This window comes from Gorilla gorilla, chromosome 7, assembly GCF_029281585.2.
Source record: "Gorilla gorilla gorilla isolate KB3781 chromosome 7, NHGRI_mGorGor1-v2.1_pri, whole genome shotgun sequence".
Lineage (NCBI taxonomy): Eukaryota > Metazoa > Chordata > Mammalia > Primates > Hominidae > Gorilla > Gorilla gorilla.
Window position 1 is genome coordinate 40572707 of NC_073231.2, and position 27426 is coordinate 40600132.

A 27426-nucleotide genomic window follows, 5' to 3' on the forward strand; every position below is an offset into this window, starting at 1 on the left:
ACATTCTCTCTCTCTCTCTCTCTTTTATTTTTAGATGAAGTTTCACTCTTGTTGCCCAGGCTAGAGTACAATGGTGTGATCTTGGCTCACTGCAACCTCTGCCTCCCAGGTTCAAGTGATTCTCCTGCCTCAGCCTCCTAAGTAGCTGGGATTACAGGCATATGCCACCAACGCCTGGCTCATTTCGTATTTTTAGTAGAGGTGGAGTTTCACCATGTTAGCTAGGCTGGTCTTGAAATCCTGACCTCAGGTGATCCACCTGCCTCGTCCTCCCAAAGTGCTGGGATTACAGGCATGAGCCGCCACGCCCGGCCGATGTTTTTTCTTACTTTGTCTTCAGGCCTACTCAAATGAATCAAGGCATTTTGGAATTAGTTAGGAGACTTGGGAGTAATTCAGATGAGAGACCTCATTGGTAGCCTGAGCAGGATCATTATTAGTAATGGGGACGGAGAGAGGTGTATAGGTTTCAAAATACTTAGGAAGGAGAGTAGACTGGTAATATGGTTTGGCTCTGTGTCCCCACCCAAATCTCATCTTGAATTGTAATCACCATAATCCCCCTGTGTCAAGGGAGGAAACTAGTGGGAGTTGATTGGATCATGGGGGCAGTTTTCCCCATGCTGGTCTCGTGATAGTGAATAAGTCTCACAAGATCTGATGGTTTTAAAGAGGGCAGTTCCCCCGACTTGCTCTTCACTCCCTCCTGCTTCCTTGTAAAGAAGGTGCCCCTTTGCCTTCCGCCATGATGATAAGTTTCCTGAGGCCGCCTAGCTGTGCTTCCCGTTAAGCCTGTGGAACTGTGAGTCAATTAAACCTCTTTGCTTTATAATTATCCAGTCTCAGGTAGTATTCTTTATAGCAGTGTGAAAAATGAACTAATACAACTGGACTTGATGATTATGTGAATGTGCAAAATATATCAGTGAGAGTGCTTTCTGTTGCAAAAAATTGAAACCCTTTCTTGTGCTGGCAAAAACAAAGAAAATGTATTATCTCAAATAACAGATTTACCACTGGGAACAGCTTCAGGGCTTATGGGTTCATCAGCCCAGCATTCCTTGTCTCTACTCTGCCATCCCCAGCATTGGCTTCATCCTAAGGCTGGTTTTCCCATCAAATCAATTCGTGGCCACCCCCAGTGACATTTTTTGTTGTTGTTGTTCAGATAGAATAGGAGGGAGAAATTAGCCTCTTTCTCTGAGAAGTCTGTGGCAAGTCTCTCCTCATGCTTCATTGGCTAGACTGACTTGGAGCTGCCCACCTCAACCAATCACTAGCAAGGAAGATGATATTACCGTGGTGGCTTGGGGAGGATGGATACTGGGACAGGCAATCACAGTGTCCAGTAGCTTAGGCAACTAGGTAATGGAAGTGCCATTTACTGAGTAAAGGAATCTGGAAGGAAGAATTTGTTTGGGGAGAAGAGGATGAGCTTATTTTTAGACTTGCATCATGATGTTTGTTTTCACTTCATATAGGATTTCAAAGGGTACTTGGACCTTTGGAGAATTTCTGAGGACATAATTCTTGGCTAAAAAGAATATGGGCCCAACAGGCTATCCACTCTTTTAGGAGTCTTCTTCCATTGCCAACCTGGATTCTATCCTAGATGTGGCAAAGACAGTCCTGCCACACTGTGAAAAAGCCATGTGTGAAAATTTTTCTGCTTCCAAGGGAATGCTCAATTACTCCTTACAAAATCTTCTCAACCTTATGCTGGAAGCTCAGATGAAATACTGAATGTGTAAAGTGCCTGTGACATTTGTTATCATTTGGTAATTTCAGCTCTGCTAATTCAGTCTTTACTGGACTTTCCCACTTCCCAAATGCTGCTTGTGCAATTATTATGCTATTATGAGGAGATCGCAATGCACTGCAAACATTTGCTCCAAATGCAAGGTTTAATTTAAGGTGTGTTTGGAATTCACAATTACCTAGCAAAGAACAATCTTAGATCTCGAGAAGCAACATAGTGTAGTGGTTAGGAACACAGATGATGGAGTCAAACTGTCTGGGTTCAAGTCTCAGCTCTACCTGTATAAGCTGTATGACATTGAATCAATTACTTAATCTCGCTCTGTACCTCACTTTCCTCATCTGCAAAGTGAGGATGATTGTGATAACAGTAGAATCTATTTCACGGGCTTATTAGCAAGTTAATTATACATGAAATGCTTAATAACATATCTGGCACACAGGAGGCACTCTTTGCTAGCTTGGTTGCTGATTATGTTTAAAGAAATAAATCCTTAAGGTAAAAACTCTATACTGTTCTTCCTTTTATTAACACTTTCTAAACCCAATCACATGCTCAGGTTTTGATTAGAATGTTTCTTTTAGCACAGCCCTGTAACTTGATATAGAATCAAAAGCCCATCCCAGAGGGTGGTGCTGACCTTTAGGGCTGCTTAACACCAAAGCTGCCGTCTCTAGGACTTGGCTCCATCTCAGCCACAGGTGGCCTTGTTTAACTGATTACATTCAATTAAAGAGAAGGTCTTAATTTGTCTTCCTAGCACTTAGAATTGGCTAAGATGTTTGACATCACTTCCTGAAGCTAAGATCCCCTGCTTCCTCTTTCCCACAGAAGAAAAGCAAAAAGAAACAGATTCAAACGGAGGAGGAATATTCAGTCTTTAAAAATGTTTACTGGAAGATTATTTCTCCCTCTTTTACCTTCGATATATTTATAAATCACTTATATAATAAATAATACTGGGGAACCAGAAATACCTGCTATAAATATTTTAGAATATTTTCTTCCAGGTTTTAAAATTGTATTTATAGACTGTATTTGACACAGTTGTAATCAACGTATAGATACACTTTTGTATTCTGAATTTTATTTCATTTAACTTCATAAGTATTTCCCATGTTGCTATCAACTTTTTGTAAAAATTTGTAATAGTTTTGTGGTATTTCACTATATTTAATTATCTATTTTTCCAGTATTGAACACTTGGTTTTAAAAGTATATCTAGGCCAGGTGCAATGGCTCAGGCCTGTAATCCTAGCACTTTGGGAGGCTGAGGTGGGCAGATCACTTGAGGTCAGGAGTTCAAGACCAGTCTGACCAACATGGTGAAACCCTGTCTCTACTAAAAATATAAAAATTAGCCAGGTGTGGTGGTGGGTGCCTGTAATCCCACCTACTCGGGAGGCTGAGACAGGAGAATCACCTGAGCCCGGGAGGTGGAGGTTGCAGCGAGCACTGCACTCCAGCCTGGGTGACAGAGTAAGAGTCCTTCCCAAAAAAAAAAAAAAAAAAAAAAAAAAAGTATGTCTAATGTCTTCATTTTTCCCCAGTATTTTTGGTTTCTTATTTAGGACCCATTTTAGGCAATGGAATATCTAGGTAAAGGGTGTGAACTTTTTTTTTTTTTTTTTGAGACAGTGTCCCTGTGTCACCCAGGCTGGAGTGCAGTGGCGTGATCTTGGCTCACTGCAACTTCCGCCTCCTGGCCGCAAGTGATTTTCCTGCCTCAGCCTCCTGAGTAGCTGGGACTACAGGTACGTCACCATGCCCGGCTAATTTTTATATTTTCAGTAGAGATAGGATTTCACCATGTTGGCCAGGCTGGTCTCGAACTCCTGACTTCAGGTGATCCTCCTGCCTTGGCTTCTCGAAGTGCTGGGATTACAGACGTGAGCTGCCACGCCTGGCCAGGTATGAACACTTTGAAGGTTCTTGTTTCACACTGTCCATTCTAAAATGTCTGCCCTAACTTACCTCCCCAGCAACAATGGGTGAGAGTGCCATCAGCAGAAGAGAAATAGATTTTATCCTAGTACTGTTCAGAGGCAGCTGGTAGGGTTATCACCTTCCCTCCTTAATCCCTTCCCACCCTTTATTTTGATTAACTTAAAAACAACATGTAACATAAACGTTACCATTTTAACCATTTTTAAGTGTACAGTTCAGTAAAGTATATTCACATCGTTGTGAAACAAATTTCCAGAACTTTTTCATCTTGCAAATCTGATACTCTGTACCCATGAAACAACACCCCTTTCCTCCTCCTCACAAACCCTGGCAAGCACCACTTTGCGCTCTGTTTCTGTGAATTTGACTACTTTTGATTCCTCCTGTAAGTGGGATCATAGAGTCCCACTGAGGCGCTTTTGGGGCAGCATATCTAGCAATTACAGCAAGTCCTTGAATAACAACATTTTGTTCAACGTTGTTTTGTTATAACATTAATGAGAAAAAAATGATTCCTGGCTGGAGCCACTGTGTGTGGAGCTTGTGAATTCTCCCCACATCTGCATGAGTTTTCTCTGGGTCCTCTGGTTTCCTCCTGCATCTAAAGATGAGCATATTAGGTTCATTGGCAGGTCTGAACTCTCTCCGTCTGAGTGAGTGCGGGTGTGTGTGCGTGCACCCTGTGATGGATGGTGTCCTGTCCAGGGTTAGTTCCCGCCTTGTGCCCTGAACTACCTACCTGGATGGGCTCCAGGGGCCTGTGACACTGAATTGGAATAACTGGGTAAATAATTATCTTACTAGTGTTTGTTTATCTTTCTTTTTATTTTTTCTCCCTTATTGCCAACAATATTAATCTTTCTTAGATGTATGTGTAGCTCACATTTATTTGATGTTTACTATTACAAGTACTTTGGGTCTTTATTTAGAAGTTTGTTGATGTTTTTGTAACCAGAAACATGCTGTGGAAACTTAACTCTTGCTTATATCAATCAGCCAATGGTAAAACTGGCTTCTTTATACATTTCACTTGAAGTCGCAGCTTCCAAGAACCTATTGATGATGTTAAGTGAGGACTTACTGCATTTGCAAAGTGGTGGTCACACAGGTGAGCAACAGGCAAACTACACCACCTTCCTATCTCTTATTGCTACTGATTCCATCTCTGGTCCCACCCCTTCCTATCTGAGCTCCATATACATATATCCACATTCCTCTTAGATATCCCTATTTGGATACCTTCCAGTCACTTCTACCACAACATGGCCCGAACTAAACTCATCATTTCACTCCAAGTCAAGCCTATTCTTTGTCTTCCAGGTTGCTTATCCCAGTGAATGCCATCATCATGCATCTAGGTGTGCAACTTGGAAACCTGGAGTCATCTCGCATTTTTTCCAGTTGCTTACTGCCAAAGTCAAGTTGGTCCCCATGCTCTGTCAGTTCCACCTTCGAAGTATCTCTTGAATCGGGCTCACCTCATTCTTCATTTCAGTCTCTTATAATATCTCTTATTGCTGAATCACTGGGTTAGTCCCCAGTACCCTCTCCCCGCCCTAGCCTGAGACCCTTCAATCCCGCCTCTAAATTGCTGCCCAAGTAATCTTTCTAAAAGACAAATTTAATTATTTTGCTCCTTTGCTTTAGGTCTGTTAGGATAAAGTCCAAACTCCTCAACAAGACTTTTCATGGTTCCTGTCTCTCTGGCTCATCCACGCCTACCCCTGGAGCCCTGTGCTGCCGCTGGGCACACCTGCTTGCAGAGTGCCTCATACTCCGTCACTGACCCGGTGGCCTTTTGTACACTCTGCTACTTCTCTTTTTGGAATGCCCTTTCCTCCCTTCTTCTCTTGGACAATTGTTACTTGTCATGTAAGTGTCAGATAAATGAATCATCCCTTCTCCAGAAAGTTTCCCAAATTTCCCTGCCTGGGTCTGTGGCCCTTCTCTGGCCTCATAGTCTCAAGTACAGACCTTCATTTCTGAGTCATCCTTAATTGTTGCTCTGCATACATACCTGTCTCCTCAACTAGATTTGTAAGCTACTTAAGGATAGGTTCTGGATGTTTTATCTCTCTGCCTCTAGCCCTAGCCCAGTGCCTAGCGCATAGGAGATGCTCAAAGCATCCTTGCTAAATGCATGTTGAATGGAGTTACTCTTGACCTCATTCCTCCACCACTTTCCAAAAGAAAGGACAAAATCTCCTCCCTTATTGCCACCACTTATAAGGGAGTTCTTATAAATGCCCACTTTCCTCTCATTTGTAGGGAAGTATGGATATCATGGTATCTTCAAAGTAGAGACTTCCATAAGGAGAATCAGAGCCTTCCTAAATCTTGCAGCCCAACAAGAAGCCAAAAAACATAGCACCATTTTCTTGTAATGGGCCCATGTATATTTTTCAAACTTACTACCATCTTCTGTTAGTCTCTGACACTTCACTGCACCCCTTCTAAAAGTGTAGTGCCAAAATGAATAGAACTCAGAAGCTTAGGTCCAGGGGCAAGTCACTGACTCAAAAGTCATGACTTGCTTCACTTTTTTTCTCTTTTCCTAGTGTACCATGATGCTTGTGCTTGCTTTACTCAGAGGGTAAAGACAGATTTTTAAAAACTGAACATGAATGGAGGAAATGAAAAAATTCCTCCATTATCCCAATCTTGACGAGATTAACTGATCAAAATTGTGAACGGCATTTTGTAAAGCATTAGAGATCTAATGTGAATCTCTCATTTAATCCTGTTTTTTCCACTATTCCCCGCTCTTACTCTCCCCCTTCCATTCCCCAACCTACCCCCTAACCCCAGCTTTTTGGTTGTTATTGCAATTCAGTGGCATTTGTTCCGCAACCAGCATTTCTTCCCCTTCCCTTCCCTCTCCCACCCTCCTGGGAGGCCAAGAAGGAGGCGCAGAGGAGGAGAGAAAAAGAAGCCCCAGTAGTATTCAGCCTGCCCGGCTCCCTACAGGAAGTGATCTTTCTGCTTTTAGGCCAGCCACACGCCTCCCAGCCAGCCAGCAGCTCTAACTAATTAGCACACGTGATGGGAATTGGAAACAAAGTCGCCAACAATAGGAGCGTGGGAACCCGAGCTGCGCTGCAATTACAGCGCCCCCCTCACCCCGCCCGGATCGGCGGCGGGCGACGCGCCACCCGCCCGCCCAGGGAGGGCCCGCCAGGTCCGGGCGCCTGCAGCTCCAGGCCGCGTCCGTCCAGTGGGTCGCGCCGCTCGCCTCCGCCCTGTGGGGGTCTGCACACAATAGGGGGAAAGCGTGTTTAGGGAATCTCAGCGCTGGCCAGGTCACGCGAGAGGTCAGTTACCCTTTGTTGGGAGAGAGCGAGGGAAGAAAGACGGTCATCAAATATCCTCCTTGTGATAGTTTAGGGGCCTGGACAGATCAGGAGCCCGCGGGCCCACCGTAGGGACTTGGGACTCTGCGGGACGTCTGCCTAAGGGCTCTCGGGGCGCCGCGGGGAACGCGCTTTCTTTGTGGTATATACGAGAGAGAGGGACCCTGCCCTTTCCGCGCCCTGCTGAGAGGGGGCTGTTGCGGGGGCGCCAAAGAGCGGCGATAGCGGGCAGGACAGCGAGGGCCAAGAGCCGGGCCCTTCTAGCCTGGGCGCCTCTAACCTGGGTTCACCCTAACTAGCTGGTGGCTGCCCCGTGCGCATGCGCCTGGCGGTCGCCTCGGCCAAGGTGATTTCAGAGGTAGGCTGATGGAAATTTGCGTCTGAAGTTTCCCAGCACGCTACACTCCGATGATTTTTTTTTTTAATAACAGCTTTATTTAGAATTCACATACCACACAATTTACCTATTTAAAGTGTATGATTCGGCTGGGCTTGGTAGCTCACGCCTGTCATCCCAGCACTTCGGGAGGCCAAGGCGTGCTGATCACTTGAGGTCAGGAGTTTGAGACCAGCCTGACCAACATGGGGAAACCCAGTCTCTACTAAAATACAAAAATTAGCCGGGCATGGTGGTGCGCACGTGTAATTCCAGCTATTCGGAAGGCTGAGGCAGGAGAGTTGCTTGAACCCGGGAGGCGGAGGTTGCAGTGCGCTGAGATTGCGCCACTGCACTCCAGCCTGGTGACAGAGTGAGAGTCCGCCTCAAAAATAAATAAATACATAAATAAAAATAAAAATATTTTTAACAGTGTGTGATTCAACGGTTTTTAGCATATTTACAGATACGTGCAACCATCACCAGTCAATTTTAGAACATTTTCGTCCTCAAATCCCCCGTAATGCTAACCTCTCCCATTCCCTAGTTCTAAGCAACTACTAATCTATTTTCTGTCTCTTTCAGATTTGCCTATTTTAGACATTTCATATAAATGGAATCATATATGTCATCGTTTGTGTCTGGTTTCTTTCAGCATGTTTTCACGGTTCATCCAGGTTGTGGCATGTATCCTCAGTTTTCCCTTTTTATTGCTGGGTATAAACAAATTTTGTTTATCCATTCATCAGTTCATGGGCATTTGAATTGTTTCCACCTTTTGGCCACTATGAATAATGCTGCTATGAACATTTACATGCAGCATGTATGAACATGTAAACGTGTGAACATGTTTTCATTTCTCTTGGGTAAATAGATAACTTAGGAGCAGAATTGCTCAGTTGATGGTAAATTTATGTTTAACTTCTAAGGAAACTGCCAAACTGCTTCCAAATTGGCAATAAATTCCCAGTCATGAGGTTTTAGTTTTTCTCCAGCTTCCCACCAATATTTGCTATTGTTTGTCTTTTTGGTTATAGCCACTCTAGTGGGTGTAAAGTCAGTCCTAAACTATAAAATTAGGAGATTTGATGAGCCCTAAGTTCTTTTCCAGTGCTAAATTTCTGAGGCATAAGAAGTGGACCTTGCACAGTATATTCTAGCAGGGTCATGAATGGCAATTTACTAAATCAGCTGCCAAAACACAATAGTATCACTATTTTCTGTGAAAACTGAAGTAGAAATAATTACTTACAAACATGTATCTAACTGATATCATAGAGCTGTCCAAGAAAGCCCCAGTTAAAAGCCAACTCCTTTTGATACTCTCCCTGCCCACACCCCAACTCCACTCCCAAATCTCAGCCTTTACTGTCTGTAGCAGACAACTTATTTCCATACTATGTGATTAAAAATGACCCTGTATGTTCAGAAACATCAAGTGGCAGTAAAACGTTACTCTAGGTTGTGTTGTCCAAACCCAGAGTTATTTTCTTGGGGCTAGGGTGTTTGATCAGGTTTCAAGTTTATTTAGATATAAGCGTAATTTCTCATTTATAGGAAACTACTTTTATAATAACAGTTATAATGTTTCTGTTTACATGATTGGCTGCAGATCACCAAAGGGGTGGGTTACCATGTAACATTAAAAAAAAATTCAGATGGTATGTTGCATTTATAGCAATAAAAGGGGTGGGGAGAATCCCCTCCTGGCTTAACCTAGTCTTTTCCTTTCCTTCCTTTTCCCTTCCTTTTCTTTCTGAGATAGGGTCTTGCTCTGTTGCCCAGGCTGGAGTGCAGTGGTACAAACATAGCTCACAATAACCTTGAATCCTTGGACTAAAGCGATCCTCCCACCTCAGCCTCCTGAGTAGCTGGGATTACAGACATGAGCCACTGTGCCTGGCTCTTTCTTAAATTCAGAAATGACCCTCATGATCTTACATTTATTTCAATGTAGTATATTTTTTCAATAAAGATACTGCATGTAGTGGTTGAAATATATTCTGGTTAGAATAGGTCATTTTAAATTCAGATGACAAGCAAACATGACAGGTGATACATTTACTGCGTCTTCACCTTGCTTGATTTTGCAGTGATTCCAGGTCTTGGCTGCATATTAGAATCACCTGGGAAGCTTTAAAAACATACTTATGCCAGACCCCAACCCAAACTAATTATATCCCAATCTGGTTTTCTTTTGTTTTTGAGAATGGAGTCAACTTCAGTATTTTTTTGCCAGCTCTCCAGTAGATTCCAAATACAGCCAGGGTTGAAGTTGGTCTTACCCAGTGGTTCTCCAAGTATGGTCCCAGGACTGACTGCATCATCTGGGAACTTGATTGAAATGCGAATTTTTGGGCCCAACCCAGACGTACAGAATCAGAAACTCCATGAGAGGGGCCCAGCAATCTGTATTTTAATAGTCCTTCAGGTAATGTGTGCTGAAGTCTGACAACTACTAACATAAGTAGAAATTCTCCACTTTGGCTGCACATGGGAGACACCTGAGAACTTCAAAAACTACTGATGCCTGGGTTCACACCCCAAGAGATTGTAATTTTAATTGTTTTGAGGTGTGGCCTATGAATTGAAATTTAAAAAGCAAGCTCCCCAGATAATTCTAGTATGTGGCCAAGTTGTGAACCATAGAGCAAAAACAGCAATTCCTAAAGTATGGTCCCACACATCCAGCATCAGCATCATCTGGGAATTGTTTGAACTACAAATTCCTGAGTCCACTGAGATCTACTGATTCACATACTCTGAGGGGGAGGGGGACCCCCAAATCTGTCTTTATTATTAAACTCTCCATGTAATTCTAATGGTCACTAACAGTTGAGAACCACTGGTTTAAACATTGCAGTCCTAGGGTCTGAATCAATATTCCATTTTTGGGGATGGATCATTGTGCATTACAAAATTTTGAACTACAGGCCCTGGAGGAACACAGTTTCTCTGTTAAAATAATTTATATATATTCTTAAATTCTCTTATTACCATTGTAATTTGCACCTTTTTTTGGATTATTTTGTCTTTGTAGATTTGAAGGCTGATCTCATCTATGCTTTTATATTTATTCATTTATCTAGGTTTCAGAGGTCTGAACATTTCATTTTGACATAGAGGAAATAATGGCTTCCTTTCTTCTCTATGGAGCCCTTCCCTTGGGAAACATTTTGAGAGTTCATGGTTTGTCAAGATAAGCAGCAACTGTCTTAAACATCAAACCATTACCATCAACAACAAAACCACCTAAAAATTCATATTGCTCAATTTAGGAATTTAACATATATCCTGAATTAGTTAGGAAATTGCAAAATTCTTATGTAAAAGAGCTTGGCTGATTTGAGAGATACATAGCTGAATACTGTATAACTCACTGTGATCTTTTGATGGATAGCCTTGAAGTCAAGCAACTCCTTTCCTCCTCAGTTACCTTCTATTAGAGCCAGGTTTCTCCATCAGCAAAGACAAATGGTTTTCTAGAGCAGTGGTTCTCAATGTGTGGTCTCTGGGCCACCACCAGCAGCAGCATCTCCTCCTCCAGGTGATTCTGATGCCTGCTAAAAGTTGAGAACCAGGTTTAGAGCAAGAAAACTGGGAATGATTTTTGACTCATTACCTATCAGGGCAGTATTTTCTCCATCCAATAATATGCCAAGTATTGCTCAATATTTTTTCATAATTCCTTTCCCTTATTCTTTCCATTCCTGAAGCCATAGGCTCAATCCAGGTTCATTCCTAGCAGATTCCCAACTCCAGGACTTTTTCCCTCTATGTGGGTATTCTTTTTGTATCACCTCAACTGTGTATGATGAACATTCAAAGTCTCCCCCTTCTGTTTATAAACCTAACTAGATTGTCTTATTCCATTTCATGTTCTTTGTCCTCATGGGCTTCATAATCACTTTCCAGTGGGCCATCCCACTCCTGCCCTGTTTTCTTATGAGGCCCCCTTCTCCTCAAGTATAAGGCACAGACCACCACGACCCTCTCCGGCTTTCTGTCTGAACTCCATGAATGCTACAAATAAAGGTAATGGGGAAAATGTCAACAAAGTGCTCTTGGTCCATTGTACTGAAGTGTCTAATCCTGCACAATTCTTTCTTCAGTCATCATCTGTGAACATATTCCTTTTTTTTTTTTTAAGACGGTGTCTCACTCTGTCACACAGACTGAAGTGCAGTGGTGTGATCTTGGCTCACTGCAACCTCTGCCTCCCGGGTTCAAGCGATTCTCCTGCCTCAGCCTCCGGAGTAGCTGGGACTACAGGTGCATGCCACCATGCCCAGCTAATTTTTGTAGATGTTTTTTTAAGTAGAGATGGGATTTCACCATATTGGCCAGGCTGGTCTCGAACTCCTGACCTCATGATCTGCCCACCTCGGCCTCCCAAAGTGCTGGGATTACAGGCATGTGCCACCGTGCCCAGCCTATGAACATATTTTTACTCTCTGTCTTGCACTAAAAAATGTGGGCCCCAGAGACCAGATACCATGAGTAAACACATGAAAGAAGCAATATAAAAACTATTCCTAGAGATCAAGATGGAGAATCAGAGAGAAAATGCTGAAGAAGATGACACTCTAATGTGCTGTGGTTCAGTGTTCTCTAAGGCTTTTGATATGTGCATACATGTGGGCCCAAGAGTGTTTAATTCAAGAAGGCAGAGTATTTACAGTCTCCAATATAGTGCCCGTGTAGAAAATATTAACAGTCATAAAGCAAGATCATGTGTTTTTGTGTGTACATGTGAAATTAAGAAATCAATTCTAGTCAAATTTCAAGGAAAAAAAAAGCTCAAAAACTGTTGCAAATGGGCAATAAATAGTACCAGGACAGTAAGATAAGTCTTTGTGTTTTAAACAAAAAATTTTAGAAGAAACAAAAGTGGTTTGAATTAAGTACTAAAAAAATTTAACATGAACTGATAGCAGAGTAAAATTTTGGTTAGTGACCAATTTAAGGAACACCTATTAACATTTTCAGATTTTTTAATACCAAAAAATATTAAACCAACTCTTAAAACTGGGTATCAAAATTATTTTATATATATTTTACAGAGAACAAAAACTTTTAACTCAGAGCTGCGAATTCTCAGAAAACTATGCTTGAAGGTTCAGTATTTTTGATAAATGTTTTCAAAGGCCCTTTAAATATTATTGTGCTAATGAGCATGGACTGAGACAATAACATGTGATGGCACATATAAGCAAAGACAAATCAAGCTGTCTTCAAAACTGAATATATTTTGCTTTTTAAAATTAGGCCAGGTGTGGTGGCTCATACCTGTAATCCCAGCATTTTGGGAGGCTGAGGCTGGTGGATCACTTGAGACCAAGAGTTTGACCTGCCTGGGCAACATGGAGAGATCATTGCTGCACAAAAATGTAAAAATATTGGCTGGGCATGGTGACATGTACCTGTCATCCTAGCTACTGTGGAGGCTGAGGTGGGAGGATCACTTGAGGATAACTCAAACCAGCAGTTTGAGGTTATAGTGAACTATGATTGCATTACTTCAGTGTGGCCTGGGCAACAAAGGGAAACCCCCTCCCCCAACCGCCCCCCAAGAAAGAGAGAGATATTATGGCATGTATTTGAAAAATTCTACCAACTCATCTTTCTGTCTCTATTACTTTCTTTCCTCAGCGGAAAAATACATTACTTTTATTCTATATACTATGTATTATAATTACTAAATACAGTGTTACAAACATAAAACCCAAACAGCCAAATTATGGAAGTATTTTTATAGTGTTTTTAGGGGGTAAAAGAAAAGGTGATTCAAGCACACAGTCTACTGAGATCCAAGGAAATGAGTTGTGGTCTTCAGCGTGTACTCTGAGGGAGGATGAGCGTGCAGCCCGCTGCACTTGGGAAAGTTGTTCATGGAGGGACAGTTGCAAGGCTGGTGAAAGGAAACCCCAGGAACAATGAACTCGGGATTTGGCCTGAGAGGTAGATGGGTTGAAAGCCTAAAGGGGTCCTAGGCTCATGTGTATTGTGCATTGGTGATAGGGTCGATAGGGCCAGTTTTTCACAGTGGGAATTTCCGGCAGAGACAAACCACCCCTGCCTTTCACTGTCACTTGACAAGAAGCTCAAAAAGGACAAGAACAGGAAAGAAAATTACAGACTGAAAATGCAAGCTCCTCTTAAATGGTGATACTTACCAGGAATACCAAGCTCTTTGTCATTTATTTGGAAATTTGTCTTATTTCTTCAACTTATCATCTATAATGGATTTGAAAAAGAAAAGTCATGAAAAATAGAAAAATATATATTGCTCTAAAAATAGGGCTTTTTAGGTGGCAAAAATTTGTATTTTTTATTTTGCTCCTTCAATTACTGGCAAGTAAAATAGAATACATTCTAAAAGCTGGGAACTAGAACACTTATCTATAACAAAAATGCCTACTTACAAAGACATTAAGATTTTATAAAAGTTTTGAAGTAGGAATTGTCTTAGCTCAGGCTGCCATAACAAAATGCTATAGACTGTGTGGTTGAAACAATAGAAATTTATTTTCTCATAGGTCTGGAGGCCGGAGGTCCAAGATGAAGGTTCCAGCATGGCCAGGTTCTGGTGAGGGCTCTCCTTCTAGCTTGCAGATGGCTGTCTCCTCACTGTGTCCTCACATGGGGCAGAGAGGGAGAGAGAGAGGGAAAGGAAGAGAGAGGGAAAGGAAGAGAGAGGGAAAGGAAGAGAGAGGGAAAGGAAGAGAGAGGGAAAGGAAGAGAGAGGGAGAGGGACAGAAAGATGGCACCGGGAGAGAATGAATTAGCTGTCTGGTGTCTCTTCTTATAAGGGCACTAGTCCCATTGTAAAAACCCCAGCCTCATGGCCTCATCTAAACCTAATTATCTCCCAAAGGCCCCAACTCCAAATACTATTACATTGGGGGTTAGTGCTTCAACATATTAATTTTGGGGTAACACAATTCAGGAATGATAACTAAACATGTTTCACTTCTTTCATGTCTTATAACTAGAATGTTACCTGGCCCCACTAGCCTTTGACTACAAATGAGGTCACATTAATGCCTAAATTCCAATGATTCTTAACCCTTCCTGCCAGACTATAGGACTTTGGCCCCTTTCTAAGTTCTCAGCCCCGCCTGGGTAATGCCTTGTTGATGTTCAATGCTGTTTGTCAGTGACATCTCCATCTTGAAGGCCTGTGCACTGCCTCTATAGCTAAGTCCCAGTCATCACCATGTACCCTCAGAGTGCCATTTGGCAGTGTGTATGCACATGTGTGTGGGGGGCATGGGGTGGTGGCACAGAATTAACCTGTCCCAGTTCTCCGCAGCATACTGTCACCTGGGTGCTGATGTAACATTATTATTGTTGTTACTTTTTACCAGAATTATCTCCCATATAAATAACTCCTTCAGCTTTTGGTGCTAAGCCTTTTCTCTAATGTGACTCAAAAATCTATCCTCTCAACATAAAATATTTGCAAACTATGCATCTAACAGGGAACTAATATCCAGAATTTACATGGAACTCAACTCAACAACAACAAGAAACAAATAACCCTATTCAAAAGCGGGCAAAGGACATGAATAAACATTTTTCAAAGAAGACATCCAAATGCACAACAGGCATATGAAATAATGCTCAACATCACTAATGATCAAAGAAATGCAAATTGAAGCCACAATGAGATATCATCTTACACTAGTCAGAATGGCTATTATTAAAAAGTCAAAAAATAACAGATGTTGGTGAGGATATAAAGAAAAGAGAACTCATATGCTGTTGGTGGGAATATAAGTTAGTACAGCTATGGAAAACTCTATGGAGATTGCTCAAAGAACTAAAAAATAATGACCATTTGATCCAGCAATCCCACTACTAGGTATATATTCAGGAAAAGAAATCATTACATCAAAAGGATAGCTGCACACATATATTTATCACAGTACTATTTACAATAGCAAAAATATGGAATCAACCTAAGTGTCCATCAATGGATGACTGAATTAAAAAATGTGGTATATATACACAATGAAATACTATTCATTCATAAAATCATTACATCAAAAGGATAGCTGCACACATATATTTATCACAGTACTATTTACAATAGCAAAAATATGGAATCAACCTAAGTGTCCATCAATGGATGACTGAATTAAAAAATGTGGTATATATACACAATGAAATACTATTCATTCATAAAAAATGAAATAATGTCTTTTGCAGCAATAAGAATGGAACTGGAGGCCATTCTCTTTAAGTGAAACAACTCAGAAACAGAAAGTCAGATGCTTGTTCTCACTTATAAATGGGAGCTAAATCATGTGTACACATGGACATAGGGTGTGGGATGATAGACAAGGAGACTCAGAAAAGTAGGGGAACAGAACGGGGATGGGTGATGAGAAACTACTCACTGGGTACAATGTACATTACTTGAGTGATGGATACACTAAAAGTCAAGACTTCACCACTACACAATATAGCCATGGAACAGAATTGCAGTTGTACCCCTTAAATTTATACACTTCAAAAAAAAGGAAAAAAAATCTGTTCCCTCAATTCTTTTCTCCCTCCTTTCTGCCCTGTGCTCCTGAGTCAAAAGGTAAAAATATAAAACAAAACAAAACAAAACTTTTCAACTTAAAACCAAAGCTCCAGTGTGTATCAGTTCAGGCAAACAGATCACTTAGTGGATTAGCAGCCTCTAGTTTCAAAGATGTAGAGTCTGTGAATTCCAGTTTGGGGCTCACATGGAACTTTCTGCTATACTTTGAAGTTTTTTTTTTCTAGTGGTGCCAAAGACATATACTTTAAATTTTAATAATTTAAAATCATTTTGGATTTATTTATAATAAATATCTAAGAACATAAAAAGTAGTAAATTATGAAATACTTGAAAACCAAATCCAAAGATGTCATATACCCCAACTGTTGCAGTATTATTTCAGCATCCAGGCTACCTAGGAAACAAGGCTTCACTTCCACTAAATGCAACTTGGTACAAAGTCCAGGGAGTGATATTCTCCAGCTTGCTTTAGGACACCCTAAGATTTATCTCATTTATATCTCGAGCTGTCTTGGACGTGTAAAAATAAAAACTAGTTGAATTATTTAAAGTATGAAAATATTCTGCAAATTACTATTTTAATTAGCTTAATTGAGAAAAGTATGCTGTATATTAATGTTTGTATCATTTTAACTGAGAAAAGAATACACTGTAAATTATTCTTTGAGGGAAAGAGGCTGTCATGGAATCAAACCAATGGCAGAGATTCAGATACAACTTTGGGCAAATCTCTTACTTCCTTTTGCGTAGGCTTCCTTTTCTAAAACTGGAGAAAATAATACCTCCCTTTTCCTGGGTTGCTGTGAGAATTCAATCAGTTATATGTAAAGTTCTAAAAACCGTTTCTGATGTATGGTGCCATGAAGTGCTGTGAAGGTGTTTGTTATTACAAGTATTTAAAAGGTAATATAAATTAAAGTAATTGGTCTCTTTGATTAGTCAGCAAAGAACTTTCAGAAATAGAAAGTCAGATGCTTGCTCTCACTTATAAGTGGGAGCTAAATAATGTGTACATATGGACACAGACTGTGGAACGATAGACATAGGAGACTCGGAAGAGTGGGGATGGGAGGGGGATGGGTGATGATAAATTACTCAGCAAAAGTTATATTTCGGCGCTTGACTTAGTAATAATTTGTATTAAGTTCGTTTTCACTTGTGATTAATTTTTTTGTGTGTCAGTCATCTTTAACCAAAAGCAAAATGCATCCACCCTTATGCTATGACAAGTTCCCAAAGTGTGTTCCTTGGTATGCCGTTTCAATGGAATATTAGCACATGTTATGTGAAGAAAAAAGATGCTGTAACTGGTGAGTTTGGGAAGTGCTGGGTTAGACAAATGTAAATAAGGCTTCTTTACTAAGAATGTCTCTGAGCTTTTCATGCTGTAATGTGCCCCGAGATCTTACAGGTGGTTTTCCAGATGTATCTGGAAGCAGATTCTTTTATTTACAAAGCATCTTGAGAAATTAATGTTTTGTGAAATGCATGTTGGTATTTTAAATATATATATATGTATATATATGTATATTTTAAAAGATGGAGTTGCTCATTGTGAGGGAATTCACTGGCAGGCACAAGAGGTTCAGGAAGGCTCAGGAAGAAGGCCAGGAGTTCCAGGCTTGATGGTCCAGCAAGGCTCAGGAAGAAGCATCCCATATTCTTCACATCATCATCATCATCACCATAACTTAAAAGCATAAGGCATAACATTTGTTTGGCACTTGAAAAAAATGCTTTGTCTCATCTTATCTTTCGATAAAACAAAATGAATGCTGAGCTATTATTTTATGGATGAGGAAACTGAGGTTCAGAGGGTAAAGGTGTGATGACAAGCTCAAGGTCACACAGCTAGTAAAGAGTGACTTGAACCCAGGCAGGTGATTTGAAATCCCTGCTTTTTCCACTGTACCATACCACTGCCTGTTAGGGTTCCAATTAAACAATTCCTTCAAGGCAAACACCAAGACATCTCACATCTGACCTCAATTAGGAAAGTTGATAGTGGAAGTGCACTTTTGCATGGCATGACATGCCACAAAGCAATCTGGTGTTTGAGATGCTGCATGTAGAGAAAGCAGCAAGCATGAGGAACAAAGGAAAACTGTCACTTAGTCAAAATTCCTTGTGTTCTCGTGAAGGAGCCATCTCTGAACTCCATGAGTACACTCCTTACTTATACATGTATTATAGCACTACATGCTCAGGAGATGTTTCTTAGATTCAAAAAGCAAAACTTTCACTAATAATGAATAGCAGATGCTTATATTACTCAAAATAATCTAGTGCTCTTAACAAGAAGCACTGTTTCCTTCTCCTGATGTTAAAAGGATATTACTTTCTAGAGATTCTGTTAATATATCCAATTACTACATAATTATTTATACTGCCTTTCAACCTCATTAGATGTGTAACAGAGTATCAGAAGAAAACACAAAAGTAACTTAGTGCTCAGAGTTTATATACTCATGGGCAGAGAAGGTATATTAAAAGCCAATAATAGCAGATGCTGTTTATTGGGTGCTAACTAGTGGCCAAGTATTGTTGTAAAGTGCTTCATATAATTGATCACATTTAATTTGTGACATTGGAAAATAACTATTATTAATATCACCATTTTTTTTTTTGAGACGGATGGAGTCTGGCTCTGTCACCCAGGCTGGAGTGCAGTGGTGGGATCTTGGCTCACTGCAACCTCTGCCTCCCAGGTTCAAGCGACTCCCCTGCCTCAGCCTCCCACGTAGCTGGGATTACAGGTGTGTGCCACCACGCCCGGCTAATTTTTGTATTTTTAGTAGATAAAAATATCTACGAAATTTCACCATATTGGTCAGGCTGGTCCTGAACTGCTAACATCATGATCCAACCACCTCGGCCTCCCAAAGTACTGGGATTACAGGCGCGAGCCACTGGGCCCAGCCAATATCACCATTTTACAGATAAGATTATTGAGGCTTAAATGTCATGTAGCTAAGAAGAACTTGTGAGCAGCTTGATAGAGATTGTGGCTTTTCAGCCTGATTGCTCTAGCTGGGCTCAGTGCCCAGCACAGACTAGGGGCTTTATACAAATTTGTCAAGCAAGTACATAAGCAAGCAAGCCCTAAAGGTTTCAGCCAGCCACTGGCTAGCTTTACCTAAAACTTGTTTTGACAAAGACCTTTGCCTCAGAATGGTACAGCAATTAGACTAAGAGGTTAGAGACAGCGGCAGCCCCTTCTTTCTCAGAGCTGCAGGTGTAGCCTCTGGTCCTCCTGAGCACTATGTCCCATGCCTGTTCAATTCAGATCACCTGCACCCACCAGCAAACTGACAGAGACAGGGCCTCATGAAGGGTATCCAAGTAGGGACCTCCACAGCGGCCAAAGCTCTAATGAATGAATAATTGACAATTCGGGGCTTCCTCAAGGCCAGTCTCACACCCAGCTACTGGTTGCATCCCTTCCAACAAGCTGGCCACCCTAAGCCTCGTTCATAGAGAAATGCTGCAGCTGGAGTTTGAGGATGAGCTGTTCCTCCCTGGAGGTTCTACCACTTTTCCTCTGGGGAGGCCCTCACCTGGGCCTGGCCTTTCGAGTGAATTCCTAAATCTGGAGTGTCTCTCTCTTCCAGGACATCTGGAGTATCTCTTCTGCAAGGGAACGCAGATAAAAGCAGCCTGCAGAACGGTAAGTTAAGTAACTGAACCCAGACTCTACAAACCAGGCAAGAAAATATGCCTTTGAGCAAAATAAAAAAGGGTGATTCTTCAGGAGAGACGAATTATAAAAGGCAACACTTGCCCACTTCCCCACCCCCAAATGGTAAAAGGTCCTTTTCCTGAGGGGCCAGGCCTGGGCAGTCCCATTTAAGTTGCAGAAGGGGTCAATTTGCAGGACGTACCTTTCATTCAGGGTAGCAAAGATGTTTAAAGTCGTTCTTCACTCAAAGCCTTCAGGGGTAAATCCCTTCTACATAGCAGATGGGAGAAAATTGGGCCTGGTGCCCTCAGTGTTAACTCTCTCCTCTGATCCCACCACTCAAGGAAGAGGTCTCCGCCCCTTCCTTCCTGGTTATTACTGAACCACCTAGTTCACCTCTTCTTGATCTTAAGTCCCTTCCAAACTCAGAACAGGCCTTCCCAGACCTCATAAAGAATCCTCACCCCCTCGTTTTTCCTTACCAACAAGTGCTTCCAAGCTCTGGAGCATCCATAACTACTTTACTGTGTATTCTCTGTCTTCTCCCTAGGATGTGAGTTCTAGGAGTGCAAGATGGATGACTTTTGGGTCACCTTTGTGTTTTCAGGCCCTAGCACAGCACATGGCACACAGAAGAATACGTATTTATTGGAAGCATTGAAAAATCAGTCAAAGTTAAGAAGCAAGACAACCTCATTTGTAATTTTTTTAGAGACAGAGTCTCATTCTGTTACCCAGGCTGGAGTGCTGTGGCATGATCATAGCTCATTGTAGCCTCGACCTCCTGGGCTCAAGCCTCGGCCTCCAGAGTAGCTAGGACACAGGCCACCATGCCCGGTTCATTTTTAAATTTTTTCTAGAGATGGGGATCTTGCCGTGTTGCCCAGTCTGGTCTGGCACTCCTGGCCTCACGCAAACCTCCCACCTCAGCTTTCTACGAAGCTAGGACTACAGGTTCATGCCATGCCTGGCTAATTTTTAATTTTCTTTTTCAAGAAATGGGGATCTTGCTATGTTGCCCAGGCTGATCTGGAGCTCCTGGACTCAAGCAATCCTCCTGCCTCGGCCTCTCAAAGTGTTAGGATTACAGGTGTGAGCCACTGCGCCTGGCCGTAGAGAACCTCCTTTTTGACATAAAAGTAATCATGAACATGTGAGCAATATTTCATTTGGATGCCAATGTAGAGTTAAGCATCCCTAACCCCACCCGGTCTCGTCTCACTCAACATCTGCAGCTTGTCCACGCCTCTCCACAGCAGCAGAAATGAGCCAAAGCAGGAAAGGCTGACTCATTGTAGGTGCCAGAGGCTGGGAAAATTTATAGAGCCAGAGGGGAAGTAGACACATTGGTTCTGGGGAAGGGTGGCCTGTCACTTTGGGGAAAGAAATGGAAGGTCAGAGGGACTTCTGGAAGGCAGAGGAGAGCAGGTGGGATGGTTTCCTATGCCTGGACCATCAGTTTCTGGGAGGGAAGAGGCAGGAAGTAGTGATGGATGCCCTGGACTGAAGACTGGGAGGGCCAGGAAGGAGCCTTAAAATTTGCACTTCCAGAGAGAAAGCCGGGTGGTGGGATTGACCTCGGACTGACAACTAACAGGCAGCATGCGGTGGAGTTTCAGGCAGCCAGAGGTCTGGGGTGCCAGCAGCAACAAACCCAGGCTGGCTGATGGAAGGGCCCAGCCTAGACAGGGAAGCAGAGGGGCTGCATGGAAAGGCTGAGGGCTGGAGGTGATGTGAAGTGGAATAAGCTTCAGTGGGAGCCAGGAGGTTGTATTTCCCGTTGGGGGCGGTGGTGGAGGGATGGGGGTGCCCAGAGAGGAACTATGGATTAGGCCCAGGCCGGCCACTCAGAGTGCTTGGCATCCAGGGTGTGTTAAGATGGCATTGAGGCCGAGCGCGGTGGCTTACGCCTGTAATCCCAGTACTTTGGGAGGCCAAGGCAGGCGGATCACCTTTGGTCATGAGTTTGAGACAAGCCTGGCCAACATGGTGAAACCTCGTCTCTACTAAAAATACCAAAAACAATTAGCTGAGCATGGTGGCGCGCGTCTGTAATCCCAGCTTCTGGGGAGGCCGAGGCAGGAGAATTGCTTGAACCCGGGAGGCGGAGGTTGCAGTGAGCCGAGATCGCGCCACTGCACTCCAGCCTGGGCGACAGAGTGAGACACCATCTCAAAAAAAAAAAAAAAAAAAAAAAGATGGCATTGAGATCAGTAAGGAAGTCTAGAAACCAGGAAGCTTTTTGCAAAGAGAAAACGCCTTTTGTTATTCTCACCGATGGATATTAAGCTTTCCCTCACAGACAGGACTACAAGCTTCAGAGTGGATCTGAGACGAATGCGAATTGCTCTGTACCTTTGTAAGGGACAGAAGACCGGATTTTCAAATTTAAAACAACCATTCTGTTTCTGGAATCAGAAATCAGTTTCGAGATTTACAACTGTATTTAAAAAAAAATCTGTCTTCTTAGTGGACTCGGGGGAGACTTCACGTAGCACCCAGTACACGCCACGCCAAGCCGCCGAAGCCAGAGGTGTGTGTCTGGGGCCAGAGACGTGCATTCCCTCAGCAAGGCCGGCCTCAGACGCAAACGCCAGCACCGCCACCCTGTCGCCCGCTGAGAGGATCTGGCCGCCGGGGGGGAGGGGGCGGGGGGGGGCGGCGGGGGAACAACAAAAAATCCCAGCATAATGATTATTCCCAGGGACCATAGGGTTTTTTTTTTCCCCAAGGCGGCCGAGAAAACAAGTGCTCCACTTCCCCGGAAATGAGATGCACAGGGGTATTCATTCCATTCCGCGGCTGGGAAGCCCCTGCGGAAACGAGTCTGGCTGCATGTGCGGCCTCGGTCCCAGAAATCAAAAAGAGCGTCCCCTGAGCCCACAGCTTGCTCCTCCATGTGACCGGCCCCTGGGCTGGTGGCCACTGTGGACGCGCCCGGCGCCCCCTCTCCCGGCTCCCTGCGGGTTCCGCGGAGCCGCCGGCGCGCAGCCGGGCCAGGTGCACCCGGCACGGCCCCACCAACAGCGCGCGCCTCCAGCCGCCGGGCACTGGCGGCCACGCGGGCGAGATTTACGGTGGCGCTAGGCGGCGGCTTCCGAGGCCGGCCGGCGCCCAGGCTCCGATTACAGGTTCACACTGGGGGCCCGGCCGGCGGCCGCCCAGCCCCCGCCGGCGCGCCCTCGCGCGGCCCGGCTCCCCGCCTGCCCATTCTTCTCCATTCATGCGGACGCCCAGCGCCGCCGCCGCCGCCGGCCGCCGTCGCCGTCGCCGGCCGCCCGGATTGGCTGGCGGCCGCGGCGCCGGCACTTTCCCACGGCCCGCGGCGCGTGCGGCTCACCGGAGGCGCTGCAGGCTCGGCCCTGGCGCGCGGCCAGGCCAATCGGGGCGCGCGGGGCGGGGAGGAGCCGCGGCCGCCGGCGGGCTTGTGTCCCGGCCCGGCCTCCCGCGCCTCCCCGCCGCCCGCGCCTCCTCCTTCCCCTGAGTGCAGGCCGGGCAGAGCCCCCACGGAGCCGACGCACCGCCGCCGGGCAGGGGCGGGCGCGGAGGGCGGGGGCGCGGTCCGCTAGCGCCCTCGGCCTCGCTCCCGCCCCTCCCCGGAGCGGCTGCCAATCAGCGGCGCGAGAAACCGGATTGGCCGGGGGGCGGCTGTTGCCCTGGAGTTGCCGCCCCGCCTCTCCGCCCCCTCGCCCGCCTTCCCCACTCCCCCGCCCTCCCCAGGGCCCTGGGAAGGGGCTCAGCGTGGGAAAGGATGGTTGAGTTTTAACCAGAGGCAAAGCGTGAGCGGGATCAGTGTGTGCGGAACGCGAGCAGCCGAGAGCGGAGAGGCGCCGCTGTAGTTAACTCCTCCCTGCTCGCCTCGCCGACCCTCCCCTGGATCCCCCAGGCAGCCAGCATGAAGCGAGCTCACCCCGAGTACAGCTCCTCGGACAGCGAGCTGGACGAGACCATCGAGGTGGAGAAGGAGAGTGCGGACGAGAATGGGTGAGCTGGCGGCGGCGGAGCGGAGCCAGAGCGGGAGGCGAGCGCAGGCCTGCCGCGGTGACAGCGGGCTAGGACCCTTGGCGCGCCGGTGCCCTGCGCTGACCCCCGCGCGTCGCGGGCTGGCGGCAGCCTGCGGCCAGGGAACCCCTAGGCGCCTTCCAGCCCAAGTGGCAAAAAAAGTCTGAGTGCGGGGAGGGCGTGGGGGCGACCTCTCAGATCACCTCTCCTCGTTTAACGGCGATTTCAGTTTTTGTTTGTTCTTTTTCTCTTTTCAGAAACTTGAGTTCGGCTCTAGGTTCCATGTCCCCAACTACATCTTCCCAGATTTTGGCCAGAAAAAGACGGAGAGGAGTGAGTCTCTTTACACTCTCCTTTTATTTTTGTTATTGATTAACGGAAATAACCACCTTTTTTTGGTCTTTGAAATTTACGGTCGTTATGGTAATGCCTTCCTTTGTTTTGCTTGCCTTCTGCAGATAATTGAGAAGCGCCGACGAGACCGGATCAATAACAGTTTGTCTGAGCTGAGAAGGCTGGTACCCAGTGCTTTTGAGAAGCAGGTAATGGAGCAAGTAGGTAAAGCTCTCAGCATAGCTATCTGCACCTTTTGAATCTTCCCCCCATTAATCTCATCCGCCTTGGAAAATAGCTGTGTTGCTTGTGCCTAGATGAATTCGTACACAGATGCCAGCGTATTTTGTGAAGACAACTGATTTTGCTTTAGTCCATGCTTTACGATTTACAAAGCATGTATCTTTGTATATATGTTTGCATATTTTAAATTGTTCCCCAAAGGAACTTGTGCCAAATCAATCTTTTGCCATTCTCATCTTTAGGGATCTGCTAAGCTAGAAAAAGCCGAGATCCTGCAGATGACCGTGGATCACCTGAAAATGCTGCATACGGCAGGAGGGAAAGGTACATCTCCTAGACCTAGTGGGGGCTCTGAGTGGTTGGCATAGAGTGAGCAGCGGCTGAAGGCCAGGATTGGTGCAGTAGCTGCCTGATTTTTCTTTGGGGGTGGGGAGAGAACGGTGTGTGGTGTGTGCAGTTCCCTGTCAATACATTTTCAAATGCACATAGAATCTTCTCCAGTGAATTCACCACCCCAGCTCTCTGCAGATTGAGCTAGTGCATCTTTTGGAAAAATACCTATTATTTGTGAGGTTTTCAAAAGTTGTGACAGCCCTGATTCAGATCAGGTAGCTTTCACATTTGTCCATTGCTATTTTGAGAAAAAGCATTTAAAAACAATATGTGGTCTTATTTTTGGTATACGGGATTTAAAAAAAAAAAAGGTGCTGCCACATGCCTCTTGAGGAAAGAAATGTATTCTGGTTAAGTAGAGGAAACCTAACAGGAGACCAAGGTCTGTGTGTCTGTCTCTCCAGCAGGAAAATGCTTTACTGAGGTCCAAGTGCCTAAAAGCTCCGCGATGATAACTTACATCTGTGTGTCTAATGAATTTCACTGCTCTGTGGTTTCTCTGCCCTTGATGTATTTTTTGTTGTTGTTGAGGGAAAACATTAAAGGAATGAACATAGTTTCATCTGCTGGTAGGGTATAATTCCAATTTCTGCTCTGCAGCTTCTAATTGGGCTTTGAACTTGCATTAGCAAACACATTCTGCTTATGTTGATTAATGCAAAGATTTTTGTTGATTCCAAAGTATTTAGACTTTCGGAAGAACCCCTGACTGTTGTGTTTTAAGGGATGCAGGTATGTGCCAGGAAGGGCTGTCTCTGGGACTTAAGAAATGAGGGAAACGGGCAAAGCCCTGAGATTTTTCTTTTGTTCTTTTCCTTAGGTTACTTTGACGCGCACGCCCTTGCTATGGACTATCGGAGTTTGGGATTTCGGGAATGCCTGGCAGAAGTTGCCCGTTATCTGAGCATCATTGAAGGACTAGATGCCTCTGACCCGCTTCGAGTTCGACTGGTTTCGCATCTCAACAACTACGCTTCCCAGCGGGAAGCCGCGAGCGGCGCCCACGCGGGCCTCGGACATATTCCCTGGGGGACCGTCTTCGGACATCACCCGCACATCGCGCACCCGCTGTTGCTGCCCCAGAACGGCCACGGGAACGCGGGCACCACGGCCTCACCCACGGAACCGCACCACCAGGGCAGGCTGGGCTCGGCACATCCGGAGGCGCCTGCTTTGCGAGCGCCCCCTAGCGGCAGCCTTGGACCGGTGCTCCCTGTGGTCACCTCCGCCTCCAAACTGTCGCCGCCTCTGCTCTCCTCAGTGGCCTCCCTGTCGGCCTTCCCCTTCTCTTTCGGCTCCTTCCACTTACTGTCTCCCAATGCACTGAGCCCTTCAGCACCCACGCAGGCTGCAAACCTTGGCAAGCCCTATAGACCTTGGGGGACGGAGATCGGAGCTTTTTAAAGAACTGATGTAGAATGAGGGAGGGGAAAGTTTAAAATCCCAGCTGGGCTGGACTGTTGCCAACATCACCTTAAAGTCGTCAGTAAAAGGAAAAAGGTACACTTTCAGATAATTTTTTTTTAAAGACTAAAGGTTTGTTGGTTTACTTTTTTCTTTTTTAATGTTTTTTTCATCATGTCATGTATTAGCAGTTTTTAAAAACTAGTTGTTAAATTTTGTTCAAGACATTAAATTGAAATAGTGAGTATAAGCCAACACTTTGTGATAGGTTTGTACTGTGCCTAATTTACTTTGTAAACCAGAATGATTCCGTTTTTGCCTCAAAATTTGGGGAATCTTAACATTTAGTATTTTTGGTCTGTTTTTCTCCTTGTATAGTTATGGTCTGTTTTTAGAATTAATTTTCCAAACCACTATGCTTAATGTTAACATGATTCTGTTTGTTAATATTTTGACAGATTAAGGTGTTGTATAAATAATATTCTTTTGGGGGGAGGGGAACTATATTGAATTTTATATTTCTGAACAAAGCGTTGACAAATCAGATGATCAGCTTTATCCAAGAAAGAAGACTAGTAAATTGTCTGCCTCCTATAGCAGAAAGGTGAATGTGCAAACTGTTGGTGGCCCTGAATCCATCTGACCAGCTGCGGGTATCTGCCAGGACTGGCAGTTCTGATTTAGTTAGGAGAGAGCCGCTGATAGGTTAGGTCTCATTTGGAGTGTTGGTGGAAAGGAAACTGAAGGTAATTGAATAGAATACGCCTGCATTTACCAGCCCCAGCAACGCAAAGAATTTTTAATCACACGGATCTCAGATTCACAAATGTTAACATGGATAAGTGATCATGGTGTGCGAGTGGTCAATTGAGTAGTACAGTGGAACCTGTTAAATGCATAACCTAATTTTCCTGGGACTGCCATATTTTCTTTTAACTGGAAATTTTTATGTGAGTTTTCCTTTTGGTGCATGGAACTGTGGTTGCCAAGGTATTTAAAAGGGCTTTCCTGCCTCCTTCTCGTTGATTTATTTAATTTGATTTGGGCTATAAAATATCATTTTTCAGGTTTATTCTTTTAGCAGGTGTAGTTAAACGACCTCCACTGAACTGGGTTTGACCTCTGTTGTACTGATGTGTTGTGACTAAATAAAAAAGAAAGAACAAAGTATTCTGTGGTGTATGTCTTACATACCTTGGCCTTTCCCCCTCTTGGCTAAGAAAAGATAAACTTTCCTTGGTTTTCATTTTGCCTGATTGGTTTGTATGTTTACCAGTTTCATTATTCTTGGACTTCTAAACTGTGTGAATTCGTGCCGTTGAATAAGGTGACTTCATTACAATGCAGAGAGCTTTGCCCTGCCTCCTACAAGGGGACATAGCC

At 44.2% G+C, this 27426-nt stretch overlaps 1 protein-coding gene and 1 long non-coding RNA gene across 4 annotated transcripts in view; both read left to right on the forward strand.

The window, feature by feature from the left end:
* Nucleotides 1–22221, forward strand: part of LOC109027963 (uncharacterized) — a 34102-nt gene extending 11881 nt beyond the window's left edge. Inside the window, exons 2-3 of the long non-coding RNA XR_008668089.2 lie at nucleotides 19601–19656; nucleotides 22139–22221. This is a non-coding gene — a long non-coding RNA (uncharacterized lncRNA). The remainder of the gene's footprint in view (nucleotides 1–19600; nucleotides 19657–22138) is intronic.
* Nucleotides 22222–23205: 984 nt separating this feature from the next.
* Nucleotides 23206–27213, forward strand: HEY1 (hes related family bHLH transcription factor with YRPW motif 1). 3 transcript variants are annotated; one of them, XM_004047185.4, is made up of 5 exons: nucleotides 23206–23652; nucleotides 23928–24003; nucleotides 24129–24212; nucleotides 24489–24570; nucleotides 25460–27213. In XM_004047185.4, exons 1-5 carry the CDS (start codon nucleotides 23564–23566, stop codon nucleotides 26041–26043), a joined length of 915 nt encoding a protein of 304 aa, XP_004047233.1. In that variant the 5' UTR covers nucleotides 23206–23563; the 3' UTR covers nucleotides 26044–27213. The 3 variants fall into 3 exon arrangements, with proteins under 3 accessions (XP_004047233.1, XP_018888431.1, XP_018888432.3); XM_019032886.4 differs by having other exon boundaries at nucleotides 23220–23652; nucleotides 24129–24224; XM_019032887.3 differs by lacking the exons at nucleotides 23206–23652; nucleotides 23928–24003; nucleotides 24129–24212; nucleotides 24489–24570 and adding an exon at nucleotides 24579–25021.
* The last annotated feature ends 213 nt before the right edge of the window (nucleotides 27214–27426 follow it).

Bases quoted from the DNA above. Each gene is read 5' to 3' on its own strand.
- HEY1 (XM_019032886.4), top strand. From the start codon at position 23,564: ATGAAGCGAGCTCACCCCGAGTACAGCTCCTCGGACAGCGAGCTGGAC. The intron at 23,653-23,927 runs GTGAGCTGGCGG...TTCTCTTTTCAG, and splicing joins GAGAGTGCGGACGAGAATGG to AAACTTGAGTTCGGCTCTAG. The intron at 24,004-24,128 runs GTGAGTCTCTTT...TGCCTTCTGCAG, and splicing joins CCAGAAAAAGACGGAGAGGA to ATAATTGAGAAGCGCCGACG.